The sequence below is a fragment of the Globicephala melas genome, chromosome 12 (genome assembly GCF_963455315.2).
Source record: "Globicephala melas chromosome 12, mGloMel1.2, whole genome shotgun sequence".
NCBI lineage: Eukaryota > Metazoa > Chordata > Mammalia > Artiodactyla > Delphinidae > Globicephala > Globicephala melas.
The window spans coordinates 55,361,472-55,374,158 of record NC_083325.1 but is presented as its reverse complement, the minus strand read 5'-3'; the positions used below and the strand labels follow the sequence as shown (position 1 = coordinate 55,374,158).

Below are 12,687 nucleotides of genomic sequence, written 5' to 3'. Positions count from 1 at the left end.
GGAATCTAGAATAGCAAAGTTTTGATGGCAATAAGCTCTAGTGCATGGTGCCCTATCCAAGGAGGGCAGCTCAAGGGCCTGGGGTTGTGGTATTTTCTGTGAGGATGATCAGGCTGCAGCAGAGGAAGCGAGAGAATCAAGAGGCAGGAAACAAATCTGCTATTTCTTGAATACATCCCTAATTTGGGCTATCTTCGGAGCCAGACACATCTGTCAAGTAGGAAGAAGTCACTTGCCCCCTTGTGTCTATTTTCCTGTCTACAGATAGTGGTTTGGATTAGATCCCTGTTTTGAAATAGGGAGTCAGGGTGCTCTCTGGAGTCCCTTTTGGGGCTCCCAATGGCTGAGAAGCTATGTGGGTGGGCCTCCAGGCCCCCATCTCAACTTGCAACGTATTTGCCATCTCTATTATCTTGAACATCTTGAACTTCCACTTAAGCTTCTGTTTGAAGAAAGGATTCCACTGGATTAGACGATCTCTAAATTCCCTTTCCTGCTATAAACGCTGTGGTTCTACGGTCTTCTTAGCAACGCTGAACAGACAATAGCCATGAAGTCTAAAATGCACACAAGCAGCACCTCTATTCCCAACTCTAGCTGCCCAGGCAGGCCACAAGGGCCTCCAAGTGCCAGATGGAGCTGGTGGCCTGCTACTAGGGAGCCTTTGTTAGCCTCCCCGAGGGGCTGGAGATTTTGTCCATCACTGAGAGAGGCTGGAGAGATTTAACACACCCCTCAGTGTATCTCATGAGCATGGAGACAGCAGCCTATTTACCAGTGTAAGCCTGAGCTTACTGACTTCCTCTTAACTCTTGGATCAGATCCAAATTCCTCTGGCTGACATTTAAGGCCTGCCACAACTGGTCTCTTATCAAATCTTGCACTGCTCTCCAAACACACCACGTCTTCTCCAGCTCTAATCCCCCACTGGCCCACATGCAAATGCCTTCTCCAACAGTGTGCCACTGTACATACTGTCCACCATCTTGATATGCTCTTTTCTCACCACTTTTGGCATTTCCAAATCACACCCATGCTCTAAGACCCTGCTCAAATACCTAACTCCCCTAGAAAGCCTTCCCTGGCTATCCCAGTCCACATTCTTTTTTGAATTCGTATACTTATTATATGTACTACAGAGTTAGAATTCTACATGAATGTCATTGTTGGTTGTTTCACATCGATAAGCTCTTTTCAACTAGACTGGATCATAGCTAAACTTTGACAATAATACAGACTTAATTATATATGCGTAGGTGGTCCCCATGATGCGAGCACTGTACTAAGATTCCTTCCTTTGTACTTGGGCAATGAGACCTTCACAACTTACTTAGCAACATAGGCTCTATACCACTATAACTTCACTTATTCTCCAATCTATGAAAATTAACCTTATCTAACAATTAAATCTCACCTAGTCTTTAAAGACTTCTCCCTTCTCCAAGACATCCTTGACATTCCAACCCCCACTAGCTGGCTCCTGTGATACAGTCTGACCTCAGTCCAGCACTTACTAAATTCTTACTTCTTTACAGTTACTTAAATCCACACCTGTCTTATTCACTTGGTTTTTGAAATAGGGACAATATCATTCATCTCTATATTCCCCACTGTGCCTATGACACTGCTTTGTACTGTCTGTGAATCTGAATTGGCTTGGATTCATTGGGAATGGCTCAGTGAAGGTAACCAAGGTGCTGATTTACCCAAAAGATGAAGCATGTCACATGCTAAGAAAAAAAAAAAAAAACCCACTATATTAGAGTTTTACATAATACTGTGAAAATGTGTTGAGGCCATTTAAAGCTTGCATCCCTTGCAAGCCGGGCAATGACAACACTGCCCAAATCTTCCAACAACAATACCCCAGGAAGCCAACAGCTACAAGTGGAGCAAGACAGATATTTCTGAGCCCTTTATCAAACTAATTACTACCTCTAGGTTAGGTCTGCAGATTTCTATATTTAAAAGTAGAAAGTTGGGGGTTGAATTCTTGATGTGCAGTTGCATAAACAAACTATCTTTATTTCTCACCGCAATATGAAGAAGCTTTGATCTTGGGCAACTTATTCAAAGGCACAGTTTAATATACTGATCATTTCTGACTGCTTTTACCTGACTAGTTTCCATAAGCTTGGTCTGTCAACAAGAAGTATATCCTATATTCTCAAGCTTCACTTCTTAAACAGCTTATTCTTTTAAGACGTAACATATTTTTAAACGGAATATCCAATGAAGAAAATGTTTTGCACCTTGTCCATTGCTTTGGGTTGAAATGTGCTAACTTAATGTCTCTCTCTGTTTTTAAAAATACAAACAGGATCTCATCCCGAGATATCATGACCTTGAACATTCCTGAGAAGTCTGAAAGGGAAGTGAACAAATGTCAACAAGCTTGGGTCTAAAATACACCAACTTCATTTCTCTCATCATTCAAATATGTGTGAGGCTCAAAGAGACTTTGAATAGGCTGAGCTGGGGGATTAAAGAGGGGTCCTGATGAGAATCTCCCTCCCCAGTAAAATCTGGGGGTTGAAAGAAAAGCAATTAAAAAGGGGGCAGGGGAGTACTGGGGAAACTTTTATTTTGAAAAAAAGAAAAAGAGCGTAGAAGAAACAAACCCAAAGAAAACCCAACCCCCAGCAATGCCTGGAAACTTGCTATGTAAGTAACCATCCCTGTTAAGGCTTGCTTCCCTTAAAGTTTTGGCAGGGACCACAAATGATAGCCTTAAAATGCCACATGATCATCTGAATATTTTAACAACCCACCCCGACTGGATTCATTTCAGCAGCATGGGAATGAAACGCAACCTGCAGCTGTGGCAAAGGGCTGGGGCCCCTCGGAGCAGTTGTGAAAGAAGGACCTCTTGCCTGGGGAGAGGACTGGTCTAGAAGGCACGAGGGATTTGGGAAGGGCTAAGGGACAGTGGGAAAATGGAATCAGACCTAAGTCCCAGGATTCCTGCCTGGGAAGTGGAGTCTCTCGTGTGAATAAATCTGGTGGTTAGAAAATAACTGCTGTCTTCAGCTGTAAAGCAAAACAGAACCCTAAACCAGGACTTCTGCAGCTAGCCACAGAACCCGCTGTGGCAGAACTGGGATTGCCACACAAAAGCCAGCCCTAGCTTTGTCTCTATAAGCATATTTTCCTTATGTATTTAAATCCCAGGCCTTCCAGGTTCACACCACCTCAGCTTAGTGGGGGGACCAGTAAGAAGTAGAGAAAATGGGGAGAGCACATGAGAGTATGGCTAATGGGGTGGACAGGGAAGGCAGTACTAGGGAGATGCAGAAGCACACGGAGGAGTGACAAGGGGGCGCCAGGAGCACTGATGGGGAAGCTGGATAGGAAGTGCACGGATCATACAGCTAACACTTTTTGCAAATAAGAATTAACTTGGGGTAACAAATCATTAGATCCAGCACAAAGAGGAGGTCTTCAACAAACATAAGCTCCCTCCATCATCTCTTCCCTCCATCAGCACTGTTTTATTCAAAAATTTATTTCCCAAGGTTGATTTCCTAGTAACCTTGGGACCTGTTCTTGTATTCTTGAGAGGCTGTTTTTCTCACCAGAATATCAGACTGTTATTTTTCAAAATGATAAATATTCACTGCATGCCAACAAAGCCTGGGTCCTACCCCAGGCACTGAGTCCACTGGGATGGCTGCCCGGACAAGGGAGTGTGGACTTCCCGTAGAGAGCACTGGGGCCATGCGGTCCCCCTCGGTGCAGGTCATCCCAGGTGGATGGAGGAAGGATTCTGGGCTGACCCCTTCAGGAGCCTCACCCTCTCCCACGGCTCCAAGCTCCAGACACAAGCCCTGAGAATGAGGGTGTGAAGATGGGAGTAGTTCAACGGGCGGGGTGGAGCTGGGTGCTCACAGGGGCTGACTCTCTGACCCTTGGCCCTCAAAGACTGTCTCAGAACCAGCAGCATCGGAATCACCTTGAAGCCTGTCAGAAAAGCAGGATCTCAGCCTCCACCCCAGACCTACTGAAGGAAAGTCTTCACTTTAAGGGGCCCCCAGGTGATTCATGAGCAGATCTGAGAAGCACTGTTCTAGAAAATGCTTCAGTTATCACCATTCAAAGCCCTGACGTAAAAACACTGGATAGATGGAAGCAATGTGGTCCAGCGGAAAGAACCCAATGAGGAGCAGGGAGTTAAGCTCTCCACAAACGTTAGCTGTTGTCAGGTAGTTGTTACACCCTGGTCAGCTGTGTGAAAATGGGCAAATCCCCCAACCTCTCTGGGCTGAACTTTCCCATATGCATGGGGATGGGAGTGGACTACAACAAACTTTGTGATTCTTTCCAGTTCTAAAGTTCTAGATCTATGATTCTATTTGACGAGACTGTTTTGTCGCCCTCTCTACACTAAAGTAGGGGTTTTAATAAGCAGTTGCTGTATTTAATATAGCCTGGCATACAGCAGGGCTTAATAAATATTTGTTGAATGAATGGGAAATAAACTTGAGTGGCCAGTAATGGAACAATGGTAAGGTAAACTTAATGCCTGATTATTCAGGTGACAAAAATATGCTACCTTTAACAAGTGATGTTTTCAAAGATATTTTTCTTATTACAAAACCAGGCAAAAAGCAATTTACTTTTGGCAACGCGTAGACAGTAAAAGTAGAAAGCAAAGCAAAAAAGAAAAAATTATTATAAGAAGTCAGGACGATAACCTTAGAGGAATGATAGAGTACAAAGAGTTTTTTTAATGTTTGTTATTAAAAAAATTTTTAAATTGTGATAAAATATGCATAATATAAAATTTACCATCTTAACCATTTTAAGTGTGCAGTTTAGGAGTGTTAAGCACATTCACATGGGTGTACCACCAATTTCCAGAACTCTTTTCATACTGTAAAACTAAAACTCTATTAGTTGAACACTAACTATTTCCCTTTCCCCAGCCCCTGGTAACCACCATTCTACTTTCTGAGTCTTTGAATCTGACTACCCCAGGAACCTCACATAAGTGCAATCATGTAGCATCTGTCTTTCCGTCATTGGCTTATTTCACTTTGCATAATGTGCTCAAGGTTCATCCATGTGGTACTGTGTGTTAGAATTTCCCTCATTTTTAAGGCTTAATAATATTCTATTGTCCATATATACCACATTTGTTTATCCATTCATCCATCAATGGACACTTGGGTTACTTCTACTTCTTGGCTATTGTGAATAATGCAACTAGAACATGTACAAATATCTCTTCAAGATTCTGCTTTCAATTAATTTGGGTCTATACCCAGAAGTGGAATTGCTAGATCATATGGTAATTCTATTTTTAATTTTTTTGAGGAAACACCATACTATTTTCCATAGCAGCTACACCATAAAGAGTTTTCAATAAGAGCAAATGCTTTCACGATACTGTTAAATGGAAAAAGTAAGCTACAGCTTACACATATACAGCATAATCTCAACTACATTAAAAAAGCATATGAAGAAAGATGAAGTAAATAACATGAAACTGTTAACCAATAACAGTGGGTTCCACTAGATGTTGGTAAGAGTAGACTTATATTCTCTTCTTTTCCTTAATTTTCTATGATGAGCACAAACTACACTGACAGTCAAGAAAAAAATGTGAAAAAAATTCAGTAGGACACATTTTTCTTCTTGGTCATCACATCATCCATTGCGTGGAATCTGACAGTCCATTAAGTTTACCACATTTACTAAAAGGACACACACATACACACACACACACACACAAGCACACACACAGAGGTTTTTCTTTTTATAACCAAAGGAGACGCTAGATAACTGAATTGATTTCTGAAAAATTTTAAGCCCAAAATAACAGTAATTCCAACTCTCAATCAAAGTAAATAAATCTTTTCTCCTCTTTCTCTTACTTGACAGGGCTTTTTAAAAGTCCTTCCTATTCAGGTGGGACCTGTGATCCAGCTGGGACAGAAGAGCTGGAATCTGTACATAGCAAGGGCAGCAGACAGGGCCTCGAGCGGGGCTGCACTGACCTCCTCTCCCACAGTCAGCCTCGCCAGGCCACCAGCTGACCCCTAGTTTCACTCAGTTTCTGGCCTGGGTCAGCTTAGTTCTCCTTCAGTAGTTGGTAAACTGCCTTTGCACCAGGAGAGAGACAGTAAACTGGATTGAGGAGAGAGGGATGGAGGAAAAAGGGGAAGGAAGGGACTTGAAGGATTAACCAGCTGATTTCCATAAAGGCTTTGACATCTTGGAATGAAAAGCAGCCTGTAAGAGCAGAAGCCCAGTCCCCTACTCGGGCCATGTTGCCAGCTGGCCATTAATCACCAAAAATTCCCCAACAAATCCATGGCTATTGCTTAATCATCTCATATAAATCCCTATTAATCTTGCAAAGTCAAAACACAAATATATGACAAAAGTCTTTATTTTATATGCCCTCAATTTCGGGGTTAAAATTTTAAAAACGGAACTGGTCATCCAATGGCTCCAATGTACTTTTTTTTTAAACCCCTTTTTGGGGAATAAATAAATTACATCCTCACTAATGTTTTTGTACACACTGGACTGAATAAACTCAAGCTAACGATCAACATAAATTGAAGAAGGAAAAAGGTGTTAGTGCTAAAATTTAAACCAACTTTTTTTTTTTTGCAATAACACTGACATTTCAAGCTATACTAAGAAGATACAGAAAATCCTTAGTAGGCACAAAAGAACATTTATTCCTCTTTCTTTCGTAAATTTCTATGGACATAAGGGAGCGTCTTCAGCAGCCAAATTTGGAATGCTCTGCATTGTAATGGTTTTCAGGGGAAAAGAATGTGAGAATGTAAGTCAGGGGTTGGCTTTGAGAAGGGCCCACTAGGACCCATAAGTGGCTCATCTGAGCATGGGGCTCCCGGTGCAGACAAACACCTTCTGGGACAACACTCTCTGAGGACCTCAAGGGCAGGGCAGGCGTGCAACAGGCTGAGGCTTCATCACTTATATCTGATTCTATACCTTCCTATTCAGGAAACTCAAAGTTATCCTGCCAGTGACGTGGATAATCCAGAAAAACTGACACGTGGCTTTGGGATACATTGTGTTCTGGCCATGTGTTTTCCTTTCAAACTCTATTCCAGGCTCTGAACACATCCTGCTTAATATGGTAAAAGTGAACTGGGGAGCAAGAGGAAGCCTGGTGTTAACAGACCACCCACGGAGTGTAAAGTTCACACTTGGATAATAAAGAGTTGACTGTACTGGAAACATAAAAGTGGCTTTCCTGGACTCTGGGCAAAGAAGGTGGAAACCCAGTGAATTTCAGTGATTCATGCCTTTGTTTTCTAGGGCTGGAAAATCATGGAGGAAAATCAGAGAATGGGGGGGAAGGGTGGATGCAGACAATAATGAAAAGACTGATTAGAAAACTGCAATTTTCTTAGTGCAATTAGAAGACCAGGAGGACTTCTCCAGCTGAAGAGGGGGCTGATGGCAGCTTTGTCATCCATCACAGGGAACTGCACAACATGAAGGCCCATTCAGATGGCTGGCCTATTACTCTATCTCCTCCTTCCCAGCCAACAAGCAGGAATTGACTCAGGAAGCCAACAGATGATGAATTTCTATAAGACCCATCAAGGGGTAGCAAACTAAGGGGGCAGAAATTCCTTCCTTACAGAACTTTAAGAACAGGAGATTCAGATTTTGTCTTGGGGCAGTCCTGGCTGGAAGCAGGGGTTTCAATAGGATCGTTTCCCTGACTTCCTGATCCCCAGAAATAATAGCTACGAGGACCAGGCCCACTAATTGGTAAACAGATGAGAGTACAAATATGATCACAATTCTTTGTTCTCTCAAAAAAGCCATCTTGGGAAGTTCTCTAAAAGCCACACAGAAGCCAAATGATACTAGGCTCAGGGGAGCAGTTTATGGTCAATGAACTCCTGTTCTCTAAATAAAAGAGAGAAAACAAAAATCGTACTAAAAATGAGAGGCTAACCATTAACCATCACTTTACTGGCATTTCAGATACTAGAGAATTTCCCCATCACTATCTCTGGCCAAAGATACAGGTGCTTAGACAAACATGGAGACTCACATCTCTACCCACTGAGGAATTCTTCACTGGGTTGCTTTCCTTTCACCAAGCGGCCTCCACATATCTCCTCAGCCCCATTCTCTGCTACACATACCTTATACTTTAGGTTTCAGAAGAGCTAACTTCTTTCTAGTTCTCCACACTCACCATGTCATTTCATATTGCTATGTTTTTGCCTATGACATTCCCTGAGCCTGGAACACCCCGCCCTACCTTGGCCACTTGGCAAAATTCCCAACTCTTGAAGGCATCCACCCTCCAAATGCCGGGCTACTCCTGTACCTACTACATACATTTGTTATCATACTCACCATATTCGATGAAAATTATTTATTTACACATCTTCTCACCTCCTGGATGGGAGCTCCTTGAAGCCAGGACTAATTCTTTCTACACCTTTGCATCCCTACATCTCCTAACACAGCGGCTATCGTGTAGTCTATGCTCGCTCACAAGACTTTGTTGAATTACACTGATTTGTGGGTCTCACATTAACCATTGCTTGTCTTGCCATATAAGATGGGAGACCAACAAAAGTGAACAAAAGCACATTTTTTGAAAAATAAAAAAGAGGCTGTTATGTTAGACAACCAACATACTAATTATTAATCAAAGGCAATATACCACAGCATGTAATGTGGTAGCCTATGGGCCTCTGCTGGACCCCCCTTCTCCGAGAATCACAGAGGATGTAGCAGTGGGTGGGAGGCCCTTGCAGTAACACAGATTTTGAACAGAGTGTTACAGAGAGGACTCCTTGTGTATTCGAGAGAAATTGAGAAATTCTTTTTGCTCCATCTTTCACATGGTAAATGTTCTAAGTTTCAGAAAAAACTAACGATGGCAAGGATGAATAAAAGAAAAAAAAACGTATCCACTCTCCTTTGCCTTGCTTATTCAATCTTCTCTACTACCTACCCAAAAAGGCAATTTGCATGTCGTTTTCTTATTCACCTGCTCTGGGCCCCTCTGCAGCTGCTCAAGTCTAACATTAATCTCTCATCTCTGAGCTGCAATGGTACCTGATAGTTTGTACCACATGATTTAGTCAATTACTGCCTTTCATTGTTAGGATATCTAACACAGGGCTGGGCACATAGCAGGTATTCATAAAAACAAGCTGATTGGTGGACAGATAAAAAGCCATATTACATGCCCCCCAGCCACACAGCAGTTTTAGAAAAATTGTCAAGAAAATATTTTTCTTTCTTTACCACAACCCAAAGTTCAAAAAAGATAAATACTCCTGGGCTTCCCTGGTGGCTCAGTGGTTGAGAGTCCGCCTGCTGATGCAGGGGACACGGGTTTGTGCCCCGGTCCAGGAAGATCCCACATGCCGCGGAGCGGCTGGGCCCGTGAGCCATGGCCGCTGAGCCTGTGCATCCGGAGCCTGTGCTCTGCAACGGGAGAGGCCGCAACAGTGAGAGGCCCGTGTACCGCAAAAAAAAAAAAAAAAAAAAGAGATAAATACTCCAATAAGTTTAGAAAACTCATGCCAGTGACTTTTAAAACTCCCACAACGAGGGGTTTCCCTGGTGGCACAGTGGTTGAGAGTCCGCCTGCCGATGCAGGGGACACGGGCTCGTGCCCCGGTCCGGGAGGATCCCACATGCCATGGAGCTGCTGGACACGTGAGCCATGGCCGCTGAGCCTGTGTGTCCGGAGCCTGCGCTCCACAACGGGAGAGGCCACAACAGTGAGAGGCCCACATACCGCAAAAAAAAAAAAAAAAACAAAAAACTCCCACAACTAGAAACAGCATTTCTCCAATGTATTCCTAACCCCTGATAACTCCATGCTCACGTGGGGCTTTAACATACCTCTTGGCCAGCCAGATTTTGGCTTTAGTACAAACAGCGACGTCAGCCAGCTCCTGCTGAAAGTATGTATTCATTCTGTATTTGGAGTCTGAGAAGGCTTGTAACAAATGAAAAACCTAAACCAAAAAAAGAGAAAAAGCAATATCCTGCTGTGAAAATATATTTTTCCTAAATGTCCAGTTCCTCCCTTTTAGGTTTCCTTAAAACATTCCCCTCAAAGAAAACAGACACCTGCAAAATGTGGCTCTGGTCTCTTTGCAGAAAAATCATGTTGGTCTTGGAGGACACAGCAGGTGGCGAAAAACCAACGTCTTTCATCTGTACCTGTGCTCTGGGTTCCTCGCACAAGTCCAAAAAATGAAGATTACTCTGTGACCAGTCATTAGATGCCAAGAGCTTATTAGTTACAAACAACCTATAAATTGATTTTAGCAAAGAAATGCAAACATCTTTCTCTATCTTAGCAGTCTCATATGGAAAAAAAAAAGTACTTTTTAAAGTCAAAATCTTACTACACAGGAAAAATCAAATGTCTGTGAGTCTAATCTGGTTTGGGGTTTATCACAACATGCTTGGCTAAAGAAGCAGGCCGCAATGATGCTTGCCTTCGCAAACAGTGGACAGTGATGTCTGTAAACTATTTAGGTTTTTTAGATCTTCCCTGAGATGTCAGGAGCCGAGGGAGCACTGCAGACACACCCCACTTTCTTATTCTTGCATGACATTATATATCAGAATTAAGCAGAGAAAGACAAATCCTGTTGTATCTCTCCAGCAGCCTATATTTAGAATGAAGGCCACAATTCCAGCAAGCACGTGCCATAGGCCGTGTGTGTGTGTGTGTGTGTGTGTGTGTGCGCGCGCGCGTGCGTGCGCGCGCATTGGCACGTGCACGTAAGTGTATCTTGGGTTCACTCAGTGATGACATCAACAAGGCCTTTGTGAGAAGTACAAACCTGCAGCAGAGAACAAAAGTGGACAAGGGTGTAAATGGGATCCACTGACCTTAGCCAGTGTCAAGGGAAAAGACATGTCAGAGAAATCCTTCAGTGCCCTTATCAAGGGGAGGAGGAGGGTGGAGCAAAGCAAGCACAGATAAACACATCAAGAACTTGGAAAGTCTATTTTAATCATCAGTTTGTTTTCTTTCCCTATTGTATCCTTTACCAGAGCGGCACATGATTCTACCTAAGTAACAAGATTCAACTTTTTCTTCTCTCTTTCCTGTCAGTGAGGGACTTGAGAGTTAAATACAGAAGGAAGCAATGAGGAAAACCAAGAGGCCAAGATAAGAGATCCAGAGTCATCAGACTCTAAATGGGTATGAGCTGGCAGGTTTTCCCGGGTCAGAGATCTGCTATATGCTGAGCACCTGTGGTTTAGAGAGTCAAAGGAAATTTTGATTACTTATTTTATGTAACTGCTATTAAAAATTTTTTTCTTCCTAAATGGAAGTAATTGTACAGGAGAAGGCACACAAGTCCCCATGTGGAGACTGCAAATGCTTTCTCTAATAATTGATCTGTTATTTCAGAAGCAACCGATCAACCATCACTACTTCACCGCACTCCCCACAGGGACTCACACCGCCCGTCGTGAAGTCTGGAGCAATGAGTCTGGCCGGGGCTTCTGTTCTTATGCGATGACTGCCAGAGTGAAAAGACTACCTCCCTCTGCCCGAATCCCCAGCATCCTGAAAGAGCTGGCAAAGCCACTGGGCCTAGCTTTACTTCTCTCCACAGCTGCACAAAACCAACCACCAGGGCTTTTCATGGTGTCACAGGATTATAATTAATCAGCAGACACCAGCAAAATACATGACTTTGGAATTTACTTGTGAAGAAAGCCGTGAGATTTTCAAACGCCTCTCATTTAGAAGCAATCACTTCAAAAATAACTCCTGATGGATGTTTAAACTTAGTCCTATATTTGCTCACCTTACTTGGCAAAAACAAGGCTGTTTTTGAAACGCTTGGTAGCTCTGGTTTATGAAAATCGGCCTACAAGTCCATCAATTCTGTCACCTTGGGCACAAACCAGACAACAATTGTGATCCTGGTTATTCACCAGGAACGGAGAGCGATCTATTTACATGGAACAAATGGAGGGGGAGGTACGCTTAGAAGAACCTCGGTGGAAATAAGCACGTAGGAGAGACAGAGTAATACGAGTGAAAGACAGGGTCAGAGAAGACAAGCAAAACAGGGGGCAGGGGAGGAGAAGGAGCAGAGAAGCCAGAGGGAGGGGAGAGGAGAAAAAAGGCTTATGAGCAAATGTATGAAACAGGTTCCTATGTTTTTTGTTTTTTTTATAAATTTATTTTATTTATTTTATTTTTGGCTGAATTGGGTCTTCGTTGCTGCGAGTGGGCTTTCTCTAGTTGTGGCGAGCGGGGGCCACCCTTCGCCGCAGTGCACAGGCTTCTTACTGCGGTGGCTTCTCTTGTTGTAGAACATGGGCTCTAGGCACGCGGGCTCAGTAGTTGTGGCTCGTGGGCTCTAGAGCGCAGGCTCAGTAGTTGTGGCACACGGGCCCAGTTGCTCCGCGGCATGTGGGATCCTCCCGAACCAGGGCTCAAACCTGTGTCCCCTGCATTGGCAGGCGGATTCTTAACCACTGCGCCACCAGGGAAGCCCCAGGTTACTATGTTTGAGATAACTTTTTCCTTCAAGATAATTAATGAAAATATTTGAAAATATGATTACCCTCATATGGCATTAAGAGTGCTGGGTTTGGGACTTCCCTGGCAGTCCAGTGGATGAGACTCTGTGCTTCCACTGCAGGGGGCACAGGTTCAATCCCTGGTCGGGGAAC

General features: G+C 43.4%; 1 protein-coding gene across 5 annotated transcripts in view; it reads right to left on the bottom strand.

Annotated features, from left to right (window-relative positions):
- THADA (THADA armadillo repeat containing) overlaps window positions 1-12,687 on the bottom strand; it is a 315,670-nt gene that overhangs the window by 89,960 nt on the left and 213,023 nt on the right. For all 5 annotated transcript variants that reach the window (XM_060309158.1, XM_060309159.2, XM_030857806.2 and 2 more), the window contains one exon: window positions 9,874-9,989. In XM_060309158.1, the coding sequence (XP_060165141.1) occupies window positions 9,874-9,989 (116 nt within the window). The remainder of the gene's footprint in view (window positions 1-9,873; window positions 9,990-12,687) is intronic.